The sequence below is a fragment of the Takifugu flavidus genome, chromosome 9 (assembly GCF_003711565.1).
Source record: "Takifugu flavidus isolate HTHZ2018 chromosome 9, ASM371156v2, whole genome shotgun sequence".
In the NCBI taxonomy this organism is placed as follows: domain Eukaryota; kingdom Metazoa; phylum Chordata; class Actinopteri; order Tetraodontiformes; family Tetraodontidae; genus Takifugu; species Takifugu flavidus.
This window is the reverse complement of record NC_079528.1, coordinates 13,609,629-13,627,949: the sequence shown is the minus strand read 5'-3', so window position 1 is coordinate 13,627,949 and position 18,321 is coordinate 13,609,629. Positions and strand designations below refer to the sequence as shown.

The following is an 18,321-nucleotide window of genomic DNA, read 5'->3' as shown; positions in this document are numbered from 1 at the left end:
TGAAGTTAATTGATACTGGTAGTATAGGAGGAAGTTGCAGTTCAATGTAGCAAAGTGAATATTGTTCTTTGCTTTGAATCAAAACTTTGATACTTTGGCTCGTTATTTGGTGTTACGCCAGCATGAGGCCGGGCGTGGGTGTAAGATAACTCAACATGTCTTTCATTGAAGGAGACTAAGCAGGGAAAACAATTTTTAAAACTTTGGACAGGATTTTGGCAGCCACACGAAAACCAGTATTTTTGTCAAGGCTTTCCTAAACTTCTCAATTGAAAGTTTATGGTATTATTTAAATACATAGATGATTAAATGCCTTACTCAACAAAACAGTGCATTAAAAACACAACAGATTTCTTGATTCATTGTATAGAGTCATGCAGCCAGGCATGAATGCAAACATTAGTATAGATGCTAATATATAACAGCTGATGAGGACTTATCAATGTGTGGTTATTTTATGACAATGAACAAATCTTACTCCACATTATACCATTTTTGGGAACTGAAACTGGCACATTAAGAAGTTTTTCATAAGTAAAGCCATTATTAATGCACTTTATTATTTTTAACACATTAGACGGACCAACTCTGCAGTTAACCTTTAAGAAACAGTCCCAGTACAAAACAACAGGAACCATGCTCTCTCTCTCTTGCTCCCTCCCTCCCTCTATCTCTCTCTTTCTCCCTCTCTCTGCCCCCCCTCTCTCTCTCTCCAGCCAGCCAGACGCCAGCAACCACAGGGGCTCAAGCTCCAGTTGTCACCGGGGCAGCAGCGCGGAGGCATCGGGGCTGTGAGGCAGACGCGGAGCCACTGACAGCAGAACCCCGAACTCATGAAACTTTTGTGGATTACAGTTTTTTTCAGTTCCATTGTCGACACGGTCAACACGCGATTTTCTGAGCTGAGGAATTCCCTGGGCAGACGTCACCTTTGAAGAAACTTTCTGGGGAATAAATCACAACAAGGACAACATGCAGAGGACAAGATCCCCCCCATCATCATCATTATCATCATCATCATTATTGGACCACATCACTTGCCCTTTTAACTAATTGTTGCTCTTGTGATAGATTTTATTAGAGGTGCAGTGAAGTATTTACAGTTGCATCTATCTATCTATCTATCTATCTATCTATCTATCTATCTATCTATCTATCTATCTATCTATCTATCTATCTATCTATCTATCTATCTATCTATCTATCTATCTATCTATCTATCTATCTATTTAATCTCTCTGTAGTTACTTTGGAAAGTGAACATAAGAGCTGCAGCCTGTTGGTGCTCACAGTTCAGTGTGTGTATCAATGTGGGTTATTCTCAGTGCTGCTATGCAGACAGACTGGAGCCACACACAGACAGCTCGGCTGCAGCCCTGCAGCTCACACTGAGAGAAACAGCTGAAGGAAGAAAAAAAAGTCAATCCTGAGGGACAACTCTGCAGAGGAGCAGATGTTATGTATGACTTGGTCTTTTAATGTGGATTATTCAGGATGCTGTTATGCAGACAGAGTGGAGCCACATAAAATTGGCAAGTAAAGTTCAAGTAATAAAAGCAACACGTCTGTCAGTGCTGCTCCACAGCTTCTATTACACATGTGGCATCTGAGGATTTAAAGGTTTTAAGCTTGTATTACTGTTTAAAACTCGGACTTATAGTATAAAGTGTATTTAAAAGTAGAAAGTTTCTCACACGGAACAACGGTTGCTGTCCTCTCAGTAAGGACGTGCACTACTTTAAAACCCTTGTTGAACTTAAATGTGTAAAGAGTCTTAGGGCCCTGTATTCAGCCTGTATACTTTGCTTTCTTTTATATTGTCTTTCTTGAGTTTGGATCATTCTTTAAGTGTTGGAAAATGAAAAACCCTCATCCACTGTGTAACACCTGGGCTCGATCCATTAATGAAGAGCCGACCCTGATCACAGCACCAGAGCCTAATAAGAAGTTCAAGAGGAAGTCCAGGGAGCCTAAAAGGTTAAAAACCTTTCCATCGGAAATGTCCGATGTCGACATGGCAGATGATATTCAGACTTGTGACATCAGCATGCTGGCTCCACTGCAGAGGAAGCTGATCATGTCCCAGGACGTAATGGCCAGTACTCCAGGGATCCTGTCAGGACTACCAGAAGGCAGCCTGGCTCTCGCTCAGAGCGCCGCTATAGACATGAGAATTGGCATCAATTTACCTGCCATTCCATCTAAAATGGCCCAGTTACCTGCCTCCACATTCCCCAACCTGGAGATCTCCCAGTGGCCCCCAGCCATCTCTCAGCCTCTGACCAACAGACTCAAACTGGGCCTCTGCTCACCGTTCACCCTGTCAACATCCACCAGCAGCAGTAGCAGCAGCAGTCGCTCACCAGGCAACCAGGAGCCCTCTTTAGCAGGCCAAACTGCAACTCTGCCTGGCCCCAGAGCATCCCAGACCCCCCAGTATCACAACCACATGGATCCTCAGGTCCAGTCGCTCAAGGTGAGTTTATGTTCTGTGCACATTCTCAGATGTTTCTATGTTATACGCTCCCTGGCCAAAAAGGAAAGTCACCACCTGGATTCAACTAAGCAAATATTTAGGAGCCTATTGGATAATTACTGCAGGGGTGATGATTTTTCAGCTGGCAGCAAGTTACTTAACCCCAACTGATGCACTGAGGAGCCTCTGAGCTTTCTTAAACAACCATTTAGAAGGACGCATCGTGAAAAAGCTGTTCGTCTGTTTGAGGAGGGTCAAATCATCAGCTGCATCAAGCACAGAAAAGATCTGGGGGATGCAGAAACTGCTAAGATTGGGTTCGGAACTGTGCAAAAAATTATTAAAAACTGAAGGGGGACCATTGTCTTTGAGGAAGAAATGAGGTCGGGATACAATCCTGAAGGATCACAATCGTTGATCACTTCAAGGTTTGGTGAAATCAGATCATAGTAACCCAACAGTAGGCCTGAGGGCTGTGTTAAAGAGTGAACTCTTTTCTGAAGGAACTGAAGGGACTAAACAGCTGTGGAGCCTTAAGAAACCACTAATCAGTGAGGCTAATCAGGGGAAAAAGGCTTGAATTTACTGGGGAGCATAAAGACCGGACTCAATGGAAGAAGGTCAGGTGATCTGATGAGTCCAGATTTACCCTCCTCCAGAGTGACGGGGGCATCGGGGTAAGAAGAGAGGCCAGCTGACGGGGGGCAGCTCTGATCTGGGGTTGCTCAGGTCCAGGAACAATATGGGCCTAAAGAATGAGATCAGCTGATGACAGGAAGAGACTGAACGACCAGGTTGGTCCATCAATGGATTGGGAACCATTAGGGGCAGCTAGAGAAACTTTGGTGGTCTGACTGTCCCGACATCAACACAAGACCTTAGTGAAAAGTGAATGCAACACTGGACAGAAATAAATCTTGTGACATCGTAGACGCCAGGCGGGGTATCGATGTGGGCGAGGAGAAGTCAACTAAGCACCTGATCAGTTAGTCATGCAATATGACATTTCAGCCTCGACGATGATGATCCATTATCAGTGGTTTTAACCACATTTACCCCAGATTCCAAAGTGAAGATCTGGTCCTTAATCCTACCACAAAGTCAACTGAGGTGGTTTAATTTGTTTATATGGATTGAAAAAAAAAGTATATTGATAACAAATCTAATAATAGTACTACTCACTTTTACTAATAACTGCTAAGTTATACTTTGTCACAAGGCTTATTTACCCAATAACCAAGTCACCATAAAAGTTGAGGGTTTTGAGAGCACAAGAAGGAGAAAATGTAGGAGAAAAAAGTCTCCGAAGTCCAGCAAAGCCCCCACAAATGTGACAGTAACCATCCCAACCAGGTTTGATTAGAGGAAAGTTCACAGCCTCTATTTAAGTTTAGTTTATTTAAGTTGTTGAATAATTTATGCCTCAAATGACCCAAGAAGAAAATATTAACAGACGTTTCTGTACACTGGTGATAATCAAATGACGGACGCACTGTGGACGAGTCTCGGATGACAATGTCGCTTTTGTGACAGTCACACTTGAACTCATGGAACACAAGTGTTCAATTTAGAGTGTTGAGCCTGTTTTGATCAGCTCTCTCGTCTACACTCAGGAATCACCCAGGAAGCGGGTTGGACTGACAGAAGATGGACCTGGACAAATTCAAGAGGTCAAAGCCATCCAGCAGACCAGGAGGCTGCTGGCTAATGCCCGGGAGAGAACTCGCGTCCACACCATCAGTGCTGCGTTCGAGGCCCTCAGGAAGCAGGTCAGGTCCTCCGTCATGACTGAAACATCACTAATTAGAGGTCACACATGTTGACTCCTTTAACTCCAGAACCTGTCCTGGATGTAAATTGAACTCCCAACACGCACACATATGTTCCACAGACAGACGCTCATCAGAATCTATCCCCCCTCAGAGACACTGTAGACAGAACTCTGATGTTTGAAAGTCCAAAAGCACTAACATGGCAAGAACATGTCAGGAGAAACAGCTGCTGAAACATGACTGGAAGACAGACAAGTGCACATTGCTATTGTTTTGAAGGTTCCTGTCCTTTTCCTTTACTTTCCCCTCCATAAACCAAATGTGAGTTGATTGTTGATGGAGCCCTATTTTTCTTCGCACATACAAAGTTGTGTTTTTGCTAGTGTCATCTACACTGACCTTTAGTTATCTGACATTAACCAATTCAATTGGTTAACTTGTCACATTAAAATCCCAAATCCTCCATTTCTTTCCATCCCAAGGTGCCATGTTACTCATATGGCCAGAAACTCTCAAAGCTGGCTATTCTGCGTATAGCCTGCAACTACATCCTGTCCTTGGCACAGCTGGCTGAGCTGGACTACAGCAACGACCACAACAGCGTGAACTTCTCTCAGTGTGTGGAACAATGTACCAGGACCCTGCAGGCCGAGGGCCGGAGCAAGAAAAGGAAAGTGAGTAAGCACTGTCAGAGGGGAGGGTTGGAGGTCAAAATCAAAGAGTCAAATCAAGTCAAATCTAACATAGTTTAAAGGGTCGGAACTTCGGGGTTTTGCTCAAACTCAGAAGAACTCAAGACTTTTTTTTTACCATTCAATCAAGTTTGACTATATCAATAATAATTAATGTAGCGGTAATTATCAAAACCCCCTCATGAACTCAGTACTTGCGTTGCTTTCTTTCAAAGCTCAGCGTCTCCACGCATATGTTAGGAGTCAAAAATCCACATTCTGCATGTTGAGAACGAAATGAAGTCAGTGTTGAGGTTTAATTTTAAATGTGACAAAACATTTTAAACCTTCTGCTTGAAGAGTTGGCAAAACATTAAACTTTGAAACATGTTCAAGTCTTATCTCACGGCCTTGAACAACAATGAGTCACAAAGCACTTTATTTTGTTTCTAAAATGTGCTGTGGGGTCCCCTGTACAAAGTCTCAACTCTTGTTCATTTTTTACAGTGTACAAAGAAAGAATGGAGGTAGTAACAATAAATACAGCGTGAAGTGTTTACGTCCTGCATCACATTTATGTAGTGTTATTGTTTGATTTCTCTGTTTGCCAGCAACTTCTCTGTGTGAATGCTAGTGTGTGTGTGTGCGCGCACGCATGTGTGTATGTGTGTGTGTGTGCGCGCACTGAAAGTTCCAGACACCAGATGTTTAGAATGGAGGGGGAAGTGGAACTGGCGCCACGAAGGGGCAGAGGGCAGAGAAAAGGCACGCAAACTAAAACCACACACAGACAGACACGCATGCACACACACACACACACCACACACACACACACACCACACACACACACACACACCTCTGCCTGTTTCCACCAGCTGCTGCTGCCTGACAGGCTGATGATCTGATGATGACGGTTTTTCCCTTCCTCTTTCTAAAGTTTGTTGGGGTTGATGGCCTGGAGAGGTAGAATAGAGGATGTGCTGCAGAGGAATGTGTGTGTGTGTGTGTGTGTGTGTGTGTGTGTGTGTGTGTGTGTGTGTGGTGTGTGTGTGTGTGTGGCATTCTGTGATTCATACACAATAAAAAGGAGGCAGCGCTGTTGAACATGTGCACACGTGTGTAACATGTTTTGCATATTAATATTGAAATCTCTCCCCGGGTTAGCCTCTCTGAACAAAGACACCTTTCTTTAGTTCAAATCAACTCCATAGTGTGTGTGATGGTCACCAGGGTAATCTCCCTATTGAACAGGAGGAAACCTTGAGCAGATCCAGGCTCGTCTTGTCCACGTTTCGCTCTGTCCAGCATGCCCCTGAAGTCTCTCTCCTCCTCCAAATAGTTAAAAAGCAGCAGTGAGGCTTCTCGCCGGTTCTGAGAGGCGTCGTCACAACCCTGACGGGTCAACACTGACTTCATTCACAAAGATGTTGAGTTTTAGGAAAAATGACCTCATAAGTTACAGGAAAACTCATCATTGCAACAAAAGAAGCAGCAGTTCAAAAACGGTTTAAATAAATCATGTGTGTTGTCATGTTGTTAATAAACTCTTAGAATAGCAGAGCCAGGAGTGATTTTTACCTCTGAACTTTAATTCTTTGGTGATCAGCGCTAGACGGTTTCTCTCTTTTAGAGGAGTAGTGATTCTTTTACCACCATATTGCTTTGTTGAAGCTCTAAATTTGTGAGCCGTACTAAGGAGCAACCCTCCGCCGATTCTTCTAATTTGAAGTATAAAAATAAAATCAAAAGTAAAATCAAAAGGCTGGTGATCTGGCTGAGAGCATCAGAGCCAGATGGCCTCCACCTCCTGCTGGGGCAGCTTATACACTGACAATAACTGATGATCCAGCTGGGGTAGAAGAATATACAAACTGTGGGCATCTGGAGTGCACATCTCTGTTTTTGTGGTTTCCCAGCAGATTCACAGCTGTTTGTAACTAGTGGGACCACTGTTTAATTCAATATCACAGTATATTAACACGAGACGTTGTATCATCTTTAAACACAATCGTTTCGGGTCTTCACACTCTGGCAACAGCAAAAGTTGAGCTGATTTTGGACCGACTGAGGTTACAATAACTGTTAGACGCAGTCGGTTGTCTGAGGAGAACAAGCTCCAGGCAACTTTTATTTAATAGATTTGTTAATTTGTAAGTTGATTCAAATGTGTTTTTTTTCTGTCAGGAGTGAAGCTGGTATCAGTGAACAGCTACGGCACAAATGAATGGATACGTCGTCACGGCGATGGACCGACGGCGATAGCCTGAGAATAACAGAACATAGATAACAACATTGATGTGATAGTTCTATTGTTTTGTAAATACCATGTTTATATATGTGGATTTCCTGCCAACATAAAGAGTTAGGACTAAATGTCACACAATCAATGACTTAGAGATAAAACATGTTGAATTCAGAATACTGACTCACTGTAGTTACACAATAGTTCAACATGTTTAGTGTTAGATGACTGTTCTATACTCTGTATGTTGTACTGTAAGATATACCAACTGTGTTTATTCAATAAACACCTTTATACTTTAGAGTGGAGCCTTTTTGTTCTTTACATAAACTAAAATCCCCATAAAGGTTTCTTAAAAGATGTTTTCCACTTGCCGGATCCATCTAGGGCTTTTTATGTTTATGTTCTCCCAGACAGAGGTTTATTTAGATTACTGAAGAGGAAAAATCCTTTTTGAGATTGTTGTACAGTTTTTCTTTTTTTTTTTATAAATTCCTGATGAACCGCGAAACATCTCAGTTGTCCGAATTAAAGCTGCAGACTCAGAATTCTGGTTTATGGTTTATAAATTTACATTTTTTGAAAATAAATTGGACAAACATGGTACATACATAGAAAAATCTAAAAGTAGTGAATAAATGGCCATTTGCCTCTTATATTTAACCAAGGCCAGAAATTGTTGGAGATGATGTGACTTTAGAAACAGATCAGTGGACGCCGTCAGGGCGCAGCATCATGGCAGACAGGTTTTATTATCACGCAACATCCAGACTTATTTACAACCCTGCAGGGGAAATTCAGCTTTGAATTTGGAGAATGCTTTTCTTCTCCAGATCATTCATCTCCTTCAGAATTAAAGCCACATTGTAGCGAAGCTCCTGGAATCTAGACATACGCACCTGAACAGGAAAACAACAGTATCACACAGACGATTCACATATTTTTATACATAGTTGATTTAAGTAAATCTAAGGAATCTAAGGAATCTCAGATCGAAGAGCCAAAAGGCGACAAAAAACATTTTGAAAGAACCTGTTGGAAAGTTTTTGCTTATATTTAGTGAGATGCTGTGTTATCACAAATAATAATTTTGCTCAAACAATTTATTTGATGCTTTTTTGTGCTGAATCTGCCTTCAGTTCCATCCCCGGTAATTGAAATGTTGCACTCTGAATTGTTATATCGGTTTATCAGAGCAAATAATTAACAACTGCATGTTTCTGTTGTTGCACCTACATCTGGTACAACTATGATTCCTGCCGAGATCAAGCTAAATGCAGACTCCAGTTAATCATAGTAATTCTTGTCAATATTACCACCTCACTGGACAACGGTCAATTGAGGGTCTACTGGGGCTCTAAAACTAGGTTCCACACCTTACCATTAAATTTTATCACCTGTAAGACATCCATAAAGGCACAAGTTCTTATTGTAATGATGAAGCAGCAACTGAAGCATAAATGAAACCCATTCTGGTTGTCTGACATCTTCCTTCATTCAGACCATGATAAAACTGGCGTAGCTCAAGGGAGAAAACCCAACATTGCTGGATTGACAACATGAGGGAAGCTTGAGTTGTGCCTCAAATAAAAGTCCCTCAAACTCACTATCTTCTGTACACTTTGACAATGTGTCATTTTCAATTAAACCTCTAGAGGGTAGTGTTGCAGAATTCAAAAAACGACCTCAAGTTTACATTTGTGGAAAATAACTTGTATAAAACCAAAATCAATGATAATGCAATTTAAACAAACCCCGAATCTAAGATGATATGTATTGAATTTGAAAATTGTAAAAAGACCATATTATGTACCTCAAAGCTCTGAAAACTCCCATCTGATAATTTCATCTGCATCAAGACGGAAGGCTGCAGGGCGCGGGCCAAAGCACTGTGAGGACAAACAGTACGGCTGTAATAAATCTAATTTACACTTTGTTAGAAAGGCTACATGTCAAAATCAGACAAGTGGTCTTTACCTTGTGGAAATGGCTACATCCACTCTCCATCTCAAGCTTTCCATAGTGGGGAAGTGGGGATCGTTCATGGCCAATGCTGCTTCTAAAGCTGCACGTCTTCAAGTGACAAAAGGTTTGTAAGACAGTGACTTGAATGTTTTGAGGAAAAAAATCATTTTACAAAGCAAATGGCCTCAAAAGGGGAATTTGACCCATCTAAATTTAGAGATGTCTGGGTCAGATACTGACCGACTAATAATGTGAATGAATAAAAGTATGAGGATGTAAACTCAACCTACCGATTGCCAAAAACCACACTTGCCAAATCGGTGATAAAGTCTTCAGATATCCTGGTGAAAAGGGGACAAAAATAGATTCCTCAATCAAAACTTGTGGAATCTAAATAAATAACCTATTTGTGCATCTAGAGTGTAATATGTGACGTCTTTACCTCAGTTCTCTGAGATCCTCTTTGAAGACCTGAAGAGAAACAAAAAACAGGAAGTGAGGATTAAGAATTTAATCCATTAAAATATCACACAATTGTCTTTATTTCAGAAGAACAATGTTAATGCACATTTGGACAAAGCTGCTTCAGATTTACAACAAAAATAATATTCATGACAAAAAGTCAGCAATGTCAAATTATTATTTATGGGGGATTATAAGAATATTCACACTGTTTCTGTGAATGAATCATGATTATTCACAATTCAAAAACATGCTAAAGAATTTGTAAGTGTGTCTATTCATTGCTGTGGAAATGGAAAGGTAACATGAAAAATCATCCATCACGTGCACAGTGTTGAAGTGGTGCCCTGAGCTCATAGTGACACAAACACTCTTCCTGCACTGTGCTCAAATCACTATTATTGTTAAATTTCCTGAGATGGTTCTAATAAAACTTCCCTCTCAACCCAATTTCAAATGAACTAAAACAACACTGTTGTTTTTGCAGCAAGAACTATAGAATCGGGCAAAAATCTGAAGTAGCCACATCAGCTAAAATGAGGTCACAACTGCAGACCCTTGTAATTGCAATGTTTTCCTGAGGCCAGTAACACACACACCTCCCCAGGTTCTCATCAACCAGAGCTTGATTGATAAAAATAAGAATCCTGACCAGTGTAGTGTCCACTAGCTGTTTAATATTTACCTCCATGCACTTGGGAGACTGGCTGTGTTGTTGTTTGCCCATTTGTTAAGGACTTTGGTGGAGAAGCAATGTAAACCGTGAATCAAGATACGATTTGCTTTGACAGTATATGATTAAATATAAACTAGTTGTAGGCTACTACAGCCCAATACCCAATAGAATATTAAAAACAAACAACCCCCCCCCGGAAACCTTTAATAACCAATTAACTCACAATAACTCAACTCATCATTCTGGAATAAAGACACGCACAGTTAATACATATCATAAATACATATGCCCCAGCACATTAAAACATCCCCCTACCTCCTGTTTAAGTGATGATGTGGGGATGCGGGTAGCCTCAGTCAGGACTCTGTACATCCCCGCCACGACGTGACTGAGCCTGTCGTGAGGGATGGAAGTGTTATCTGCAACCGTCTTCATGGCCTCCCTGCAGTCCTTCCCCTCCAGAGCGCTGACCACGACTGCACACACAACACACACCTCTATTATGTGCTTCACACCTGCAGCTGAACACTGTGTTTTTCACGGTGTTTTTCATTTCTTGCTGCATTTATAACCTCATACCTGCAGCTGCTAATACGTAGCACGACTCACTTCATGTTTTTTTTCCTCTGGTCGCATCACTTGTATTTACCTTTCAGTATTTTCCTGAATGTTTCTTGATCCACATCCTTTAGATTTTTCGACAGTGAATCTACCTCTGGAGGTATTCTGCTTCCTAAAAAGGTGCTGTCCTTTGTGGCCATTGTGCAGTAAAATACTGCACATACGGATGAAAAAAAGAGAAATAACAATTTGAAGAGAGCAACAGCTAAAATGTATGTTACGTTTCACATTTATCACATGACAGGCAGTCATTTCCGTCGCAAAAGGGAAGTGACGCAATGCAGGGCGAAGCGAAGGAATGTTTTGGTAATGAAATAAATAAAAATACTTTATTTCGATGTCAAAATATTCAAATGTTTATAGACACGTGGACTGACTAAAATGTGGTGCATTATTAAGTGAAAATTGCGTTTTCAAAAATCAATTGACTTGACAATGAAAAGCTAAGAGTTCTACTATTAATAGCTGCTCAAATGGATCGAAGAAGAAGACGCTGACGACGATGATGAGGAGGATCTGTGTTCTCGTCATATGACGTATTTTTCTTGTGTAGTCTCGCGGTTCTTCTGCTGATAATCTGTTAAAGAATCAAATTGCAAATGGAGGTCGTAGACATGACCGTTTCACAACGAAAGGTACGTTTCTAATGCAGCCAGCTATGGAAGGTGACAATTTGAAGTTTCCAAGCTGCTTCCAAGAGAAGTCGGAATTAGCAAAGATTCCAGAAAAATAGTTTCCTGGCTCTGTAAAGGATAGGCAGACATTAGCTACGTTAGCACAGGGCTAACGTTGTAACGTTGGGATCGCAAAGACTGTTGTGTTTTCGTGTAGTTCGCACACTAGTTGTACTTAATAACTACATCTTATTTTTGGATTCTCACCTGTGTGTCCTCTTACACAAACGCATTGTTTACACCGAAAGTAGCGTTGGCGTTAAAAGCAGCTGCCCGTACGTGATTTACGTGTTTTCCGAAGAGCTTCGCCATCTTCAGTAGAACATTTTCAGGTCCAGTTTGGCTTCATATCGTCCATTTAAAAAGAGATTTCGGTTATCTAAATGCCAACTAGTTATTACCAGTTAGACACTGTTATTGAAATAGTTTAAATGCTCTCTTAATTAGCTTTTCCAATTTGACATTATTTCTTATAAACTCTTGGTTTCTTTTCAAACATTCCGCTTTAGTTTTCCAGCCATGGAAAGATATTTGGCCTTTTTTAACAACTATGCACATTAGTCTGTTAGTCAGTTTTGTAAACTTTGAGGTCATATTGCAACACTGTGACAGTTTTGTGTTTCTTTTGCAGGTCTATGTCTAAAACCATGTCTGAATCTCTGTATGAGAAGTTTTTGGCCCCGGAGGAGCCGTTCCCTCTCCTTTCCCAAAGAGCCAACCTGAGCGATGTGGGAACCCTCGATGTCAGTGACTTTGGCTGCCAGCTCTCATCTTGTCACAGAACGGACCCTTTACATCGTTTCCACACTAATAGGCAAGTAAAACCTGACCAAATGTGTTTGCCATCGACTTGGACATTATTAATCCCAAAAATATGGATAGGAATGGAAAAAGTATTCCCACTCACACCAAAGTTGCCAGAGTAGAAGCCATCTTCATCCATTTTAAGTAAAATAGGGGGCAATATGCAGCATTCCAGAACTCATTTCATGGTTTAGGTTCTATTGACAGCTGGCTGCTGTCTTCCCCAGATGGAACCTGACGTCCTGTGGAACCAGCGTTGCCAGCTCAGAGTGCAGCGAGGAGCTCTTTTCCTCTGTGTCAGTGGGGGACCAGGATGACTGCTACTCCCTTTTGGATGACCAGGATCTGACGTCTCTGGACCTCTTTCCAGAGGGTAGTGTGTGCAGCGACGTCTCCTCCTCCATTAGCACTTACTGGGACTGGTCCGACAGCGAGTTTGAATGGCAGGTTGGTTGTTTGCCACTTTAGCATTGGAGAAACGCTTATTGTACAATTTACTTTGATCTTGCACAATTAAAATTATGATCATTTGCTACAAAATTTCTCCTTGCATTTTGTATTGTTTGCTGTGTCTCCAGTTACCAGGAAGTGACATCACCAGTGGCAGCGACGTCCTGTCTGATATCATACCAAGCATTCCAAGTTCACCCTGTTTTATTTCCAAGAGGAAGCCTAAGCCCACGCCTCACCGCAATCTGGATGAATTGCCATGGAGTTCCATGACTAATGATGAACAGGTAAAACATGCATTTGCGCATTATTCTTATTGTTATTGGAGATTTTCGATTTTCAGTACCCCTTTTGTCAGACTGTGTACTGATACAGATTTTTAGGGGCAATGGCAGCAAAAATTTTCAAAAGGTCAGTGGCATCATTGATCGGTAAATTAAGTCGAGACGATGTGTGATGTCACCCTGTGGCCCTGCCATCTTCTGGCAAAGAACTCTACTCAACACAAATGTATTCTTTGCTTTGTGTATCTGAGACTGGTATTGTCAGCCATTATGAGGGCCAATACTTTGAAATAAGGCTGGTATCGTCCCAAAACCGGTACCTGGGATCGATACTCGATTGTTTTCAGTACATTCAACACAAATGTGCTCAGTTGGATTATTGGCATTGTTATTAATGTCCCTTTACATTTCTCTCAACTAAATGCACATTCCCGGCTAGAGGAGTCATTTTAAATGTGCATTGAAAATGTAACACTAGCATTAAGATACTGGTTTCCATGACTGTATGAAGAATATCTCAATCAGAAAATCCAGAACAAATGAGCTATGATTTCCTCCTTACAGGTGGAGTACATCGAGTATCTGAGTCGGAAGGTCAGCACAGAGATGGGCCTGAGGGAACAGCTAGACATCATCAAGATCATCGACCCCTGTGCTCAGATCTCCCCCACAGACAGCGAGTTCATCATAGAGCTCAACTGCCTCACTGATGAAAAACTTAAACAGGTGGGTATTAGCAACCAAAGCTACAGTCAGAATGATTGGAAGGAAAAACAAATATTACTGCAGCTGCTCTCTAATCAAGCTCAACATCTGGAAGTGTGTCCACTTTTTCTTTTCCATCTAATTCTTATCTTGTCATCGTGACATCAGGTACGCAACTATATCAGGGAGCACAGCCCCAGACAGCGAGCCAGCAGCACTAGAGAAAGCTGGAAGAGGAGTAGCGCGAGCACCAGTGGTGTCAGTGGGGCTAGCAGTAGTAATGCTAGCATGGTCAGCTCTGCTAGCTCCTCCACTGGCTCGACAACATCCAACGCCGTAGCAGGTGAGGTCATTCATGTTGAAGTCGCAGTCAAGTCTTTTAATCCTAGCACATGGTCCGTTGACATAGTTTACTTATTTCTGACCTATTATAATCCCAATAATTCCTCCTGTTCCTAGGTGGTATCGCGTCATCGTGTGGGGGAAGCAGCGTGGCTAACATCAGCAGAGCTTACAGCGATGGGAACCTTTCCAGCGCTGCAGAGCGTATACGAGATTCTAAAGTAAGAAAAGTGATCCTCGGGTTTGAAAATGTTTAAAACTACTCCACCCAATCACCAGTGAACATATGTGACATATTTTTCCATTCCCTAATGAGAAATTCAGCTGACTATGAGAGGTTTTTCAGTAACATGTTGACTGTAAATTGCTGTACAAAAAGTTGTAGCTAAAAGGAAAACCTGTTGATAGTAATTAAAGGGGGGATATTTAAGATGGATAATTGATAGTGTAGCTCCAGTCAAACACTAGCGTCTTGTTCAGATAGTTATTCTAAATATCATGTGTGAATGTTTTGTTGTGCCGTCTTTCAGAAACGATCAAAGCAACGTAAACTTCAGCAAAAGGCGCTTCGGAAGCGGCAGCTGAAAGAGCAGCGGCAGGCTCGCAAAGAGCGCCTGAGTGGACTGTTTCTGAACGAGGAGGTGTTGTCCCTGAGAGTGACGGAGGAGGATGACCACTGTGATGACTTGGACATACTGATGTGACACTAGTGAATCAATCAGTGCTCCCTCTATGCCTGCCCTGGTACTAATCCACCTATAACCTCATAAGCCTTTGACTGATGGTAGATAGCAGTTAGAGCTTGTAGTGGCTACTCGTTAGCTTTTCTGTGTTAGCACAGTCAGTACCATCATGACTACAGCTGTGGCAAATGTAGTGAATAAAACCGTCTGCCTGACATCCATAAAGGAGCTGCTGGCAATTCAGACACCTAATGAGTCACCTTGGCTCGATATGTCAAAGACTTGCTCATGGATGCTAACGCATTAACACTTACTGCAGAGTTGGTGTGATGATTGTCAGGAGATGCTACTTCTGTTGGCTGACACACATCTGCCTGTATGCTGTTCACTTAGGAGAAGGTAACCTCTGGAGCACATGTGTCAAACTCAGTCCTCGAGGATTCAGTGGGATAGAAAACCCGGCAGGATCGTGGCCCTCGAGGACTGAGTTTGACATGCCTGATAGTGTGACAGGTCAAGGGCCACTGAAGCTTTTAAAGACTGAAGGAAAGAGGAAAAGAAAGGTTTTTGCCTATGATATGAAGAAATGGGGGTGATTATTTCAATCTTACTTGGGCGGTTTGGGTTAGTGGAATAATGTTCATTGAAACTTCATGTCTAATTTTTAAAAAAAAAATTCTTGTAAGAATGATGATGTGAGGGAAATTGGGCAGGTCTGTCTGTTGGAAGTCATGGTTCCATCTCATCCTTTAGGCTTAGAGGGAGCACTGAAGCCGTGCATGTTCCAATGGTCGCCCTAAACCTTGTAACAATGTGGTCTTTGAGACAACATGCATCATAATACAGATAACATATATGTTATAAATAAATAACTGCATAACAGCTTTCAGAAGTGTTACCTTGGTCATGATTTCTTTTTGCCTGTATTTACCTGATATATATTCTTATATTGAAAATGGAGTTATTTTCCAAAAAGCAAATTGACTTCCTCAGTGAATTAATATGTATAAATATAAAAGCAGAAACGCACCTAACCAGTTTTTACACTGCGAGAGACCCTCAGGAAATTACATTAAATGATTACGTAGTTAAGATCCTTGAGACAGCCAATCAGAGGCCGATGGGGGCGGGACAAAAATGGGAACCGGAAATAAAGTAAAACACGAATGTACCGCAATTATATCCCGCCGTCGCCTGTATCAGTTGTTGTTTTCCTCATTAGTTCCTCTCAGTCGGTAGATTTATCCTTGTGTCTGTAATTCCCATTTATAATCGATTATAAATGGGTGCTCATGGTGTTTTGGGCAACGAGCCCGGGGACATTGACTATTCTTTGCACGAAGCCTGGAATGAAGCCACCAATGTTTATCTGCTAGTTATCCTGGTTAGCTTTGGGTTGCTGATATACGCGAAAAAGTAAGCAGTTTATCTTTAATTAACAAGTTTGCATTAAGTCAGCATGTAATCATATCTTTTTGTCCGCCTCGGATATTTAAAATGTCATTTCTATCACATTATTTCCCATCGGTGCCTACGACGTAATAAAATGATGGCTGTTGCGGCGTTATGACGTTGATATTTAATATATTGCTGCATGTAACCGCCAGGGTAATGTATATTTATAACAGTTATAATGATTGTCTTCTCTCGCTTCTACTGTGATTTAGAAACAAGAGGAAGATCATGCGCATCTTCACGCTGCCTCCATCCGCTGGCAACAACACGGAACCAAACTTCTATGACAGCCTACAGAAGGTCCGTCTACGTCAACAGCTGGAAATGTACTCCCTGGGTGAGCACTGTGATCTGGAAACACGCACAGAAACACACTAGCACCGTGCGCGTTCGATTCGGTGTCAAGTTTATTCATTTAGTACATTGCAAAATAGCCTCAGTTGACCAAAATGTTGCACAATGCAAGTAAACAGTGGTTCCAGGTACCGATAACAATACAAAGAGAAGGATCAAACTAGATAAATATGTAAAAGTCAAACACAAAAGTCAAAATCAAACAAGGAGAGGACAAGTTGATGATGAGCCTCAAACTCTCCCACGACCTAAAAATTCAGCACAAAACTATTCTGTGGCAGCGGGGAATAAATATCCTTTGATGGAATAACCTGGTCCTTCATTTCATTATGGTGGTCGGCTCAACTTTTTAATGTAATGTTAGTGAAACTGGACCTGACCAACTCAAGCACCCACAGATCAGAACCCGTCCCCAGGCAGAGTGAGTAGAGGACACGGGGCAGCTGCTGCATGTCTCCTTACCTGGACACGAACAGGACTGTGGGTCATTTAAGTAGCTGGAGGAACCACTAATATTGACACGTGGAAGTTACACAAGGTGGAAAGTTCTGGGAAGTAGAAGGCTGAATTATAATGTGCTACCATTTTGTAGCTGGACCTGGCCTTAGCTCTCATATATAACTTTAAACTCCTCGTTTGATTTGCTAATCTAAATCATTTTTCCTCTCATGTGTCATTAAGCCAGGAAATTTGAGCAGCAGCAGAGCCAGGGGGACAGCGTGCAGCTCTCCATGGAATGACAGCACTTCATATTGGGACACACTCGGACCAGAACTGCTGTCCTGGTTCCTTTTGGAAAGAGCTGCGTTGATCTTATGGTGTTTCCTCCTCAGCTATTTTGTGTGCTAGAGCCGAGTTTGTGGCCGGAAATGTTGGTTCCAGAATGATACGCCTACATCAAATCTAAAGTTTCCTTGTATATATTACAGAAGCCTTTAAAATAGATTCAAGCTGGTCTCTTTTGTTTTTAATTATTAGATTATTTTAATTTTGCATAATAAAATAAAAAAAGGTTGATCCATTTTTCATTGATCGCTTCCATTTATTTATAACAGGGTTGGGTGGATCATAAAATGTGACACTGTTGATGAGCACGAACACAGCATGAGAACTAGAAGTGCTAACTATTTGTGAACCAGTATTACCAATTAACACCCCGTTTCATATTTGTGTGTGCTCTCTAAACTGTGTAAAGGCTGTGAATGACATTTGCAATTGCAGGGGGTCAATGCACAACAGTTTGCTTGAAGAGAACTTTTTTTCACTGAACTGCTCAAATGATGCCAGATTGTGAATAAATATTCTTAAGCTGAGCAATTTCTTTCCTTCAGTGCTACAAAGGTGGTTTCAGGGATTGAAAAGATGGTTTTGCAGTGTTGGTGAGTAAAGTTAAAGACACTGACAAAACTGGGTCCATATTTTGATTTTAAGGTTCCCAATTGATTTGAAAAAATGAGATTAATTTGAATATATTTTCCCCAGATTTGAGTAAATGAAGCTATTCAGATGGAACCACTGATTTTATGCTTTTTAGTTGGATGCAGAAGTGATTTATTTATGTTGCTGCAAAGCTTTTCTGGCTTTGGACACCAGTTCCTCCATTTTAAAATCTATATTGGTCAGCATCAAAAGCTCACATTTCAGGACGTATTCTGGATGCTTAAGGTGCTGACAGGTGGCAGCGA

General features: G+C 41.5%; 4 protein-coding genes and 1 long non-coding RNA gene across 5 annotated transcripts in view; 4 read left to right on the top strand and 1 right to left on the bottom strand.

Moving 5' to 3' along the window:
* LOC130531043 (uncharacterized) overlaps positions 1 to 18,321 on the top strand; it is a 70,931-nt gene that overhangs the window by 8,639 nt on the left and 43,971 nt on the right. The gene's annotated exons all lie outside the window — the stretch shown is intronic.
* atoh8 (atonal bHLH transcription factor 8) lies at positions 721 to 7,462 on the top strand. The gene is made up of 4 exons (XM_057042732.1): positions 721 to 2,476; positions 4,090 to 4,245; positions 4,731 to 4,922; positions 7,104 to 7,462. Exons 1-4 carry the CDS (start codon positions 1,859 to 1,861, stop codon positions 7,107 to 7,109), a joined length of 972 nt encoding a protein of 323 aa, XP_056898712.1. The 5' UTR covers positions 721 to 1,858; the 3' UTR covers positions 7,110 to 7,462.
* commd5 (COMM domain containing 5) lies at positions 7,710 to 11,138 on the bottom strand. The gene is made up of 7 exons (XM_057042738.1): positions 10,914 to 11,138; positions 10,580 to 10,740; positions 9,569 to 9,597; positions 9,417 to 9,467; positions 9,139 to 9,234; positions 8,975 to 9,050; positions 7,710 to 8,060 (listed from the first exon to the last, which is right to left on the bottom strand). The coding sequence occupies exons 1-7, from the start codon at positions 11,023 to 11,025 to the stop codon at positions 7,959 to 7,961; spliced, it is 627 nt and encodes a 208-aa protein (XP_056898718.1). The 5' UTR covers positions 11,026 to 11,138; the 3' UTR covers positions 7,710 to 7,958.
* fam199x (family with sequence similarity 199, X-linked) lies at positions 11,298 to 15,719 on the top strand. The gene is made up of 8 exons (XM_057042725.1): positions 11,298 to 11,520; positions 12,191 to 12,373; positions 12,591 to 12,810; positions 12,942 to 13,100; positions 13,662 to 13,823; positions 13,971 to 14,145; positions 14,262 to 14,365; positions 14,675 to 15,719. Exons 2-8 carry the CDS (start codon positions 12,195 to 12,197, stop codon positions 14,846 to 14,848), a joined length of 1,173 nt encoding a protein of 390 aa, XP_056898705.1. The 5' UTR covers positions 11,298 to 11,520; positions 12,191 to 12,194; the 3' UTR covers positions 14,849 to 15,719.
* smim19 (small integral membrane protein 19) lies at positions 15,982 to 17,949 on the top strand. The gene is made up of 3 exons (XM_057042739.1): positions 15,982 to 16,243; positions 16,495 to 16,619; positions 17,318 to 17,949. Exons 1-3 carry the CDS (start codon positions 16,110 to 16,112, stop codon positions 17,374 to 17,376), a joined length of 318 nt encoding a protein of 105 aa, XP_056898719.1. The 5' UTR covers positions 15,982 to 16,109; the 3' UTR covers positions 17,377 to 17,949.

What these genes read in the sequence shown, in the direction of transcription:
- commd5 (XM_057042738.1), bottom strand. Translation starts at nt 11,025, where the DNA reads ATGGCCACAAAGGACAGCACCTTTTTAGGAAGCAGAATACCTCCAGAG. An exon ending in ATTCAGGAAAATACTGAAAG is followed by an intron (nt 10,741 to 10,913) that starts GTAAATACAAGT and finishes TTGTGTGTGCAG; the next exon opens with TCGTGGTCAGCGCTCTGGAG. An exon ending in GAGGATCTCAGAGAACTGAG is followed by an intron (nt 9,468 to 9,568) that starts GTAAAGACGTCA and finishes CCTTTTCACCAG; the next exon opens with GATATCTGAAGACTTTATCA.
- atoh8 (XM_057042732.1), top strand. Translation starts at nt 1,859, where the DNA reads ATGAAAAACCCTCATCCACTGTGTAACACCTGGGCTCGATCCATTAAT. An exon ending in CTCAGGTCCAGTCGCTCAAG is followed by an intron (nt 2,477 to 4,089) that starts GTGAGTTTATGT and finishes GTCTACACTCAG; the next exon opens with GAATCACCCAGGAAGCGGGT. An exon ending in TCGAGGCCCTCAGGAAGCAG is followed by an intron (nt 4,246 to 4,730) that starts GTCAGGTCCTCC and finishes TTCCATCCCAAG; the next exon opens with GTGCCATGTTACTCATATGG.
- smim19 (XM_057042739.1), top strand. Translation starts at nt 16,110, where the DNA reads ATGGGTGCTCATGGTGTTTTGGGCAACGAGCCCGGGGACATTGACTAT. An exon ending in TTGCTGATATACGCGAAAAA is followed by an intron (nt 16,244 to 16,494) that starts GTAAGCAGTTTA and finishes ACTGTGATTTAG; the next exon opens with AAACAAGAGGAAGATCATGC. An exon ending in GCTGGAAATGTACTCCCTGG is followed by an intron (nt 16,620 to 17,317) that starts GTGAGCACTGTG and finishes TGTGTCATTAAG; the next exon opens with CCAGGAAATTTGAGCAGCAG.
- fam199x (XM_057042725.1), top strand. Translation starts at nt 12,195, where the DNA reads ATGTCTAAAACCATGTCTGAATCTCTGTATGAGAAGTTTTTGGCCCCG. An exon ending in CTGATGAAAAACTTAAACAG is followed by an intron (nt 13,824 to 13,970) that starts GTGGGTATTAGC and finishes TCGTGACATCAG; the next exon opens with GTACGCAACTATATCAGGGA. An exon ending in AACATCCAACGCCGTAGCAG is followed by an intron (nt 14,146 to 14,261) that starts GTGAGGTCATTC and finishes TCCTGTTCCTAG; the next exon opens with GTGGTATCGCGTCATCGTGT.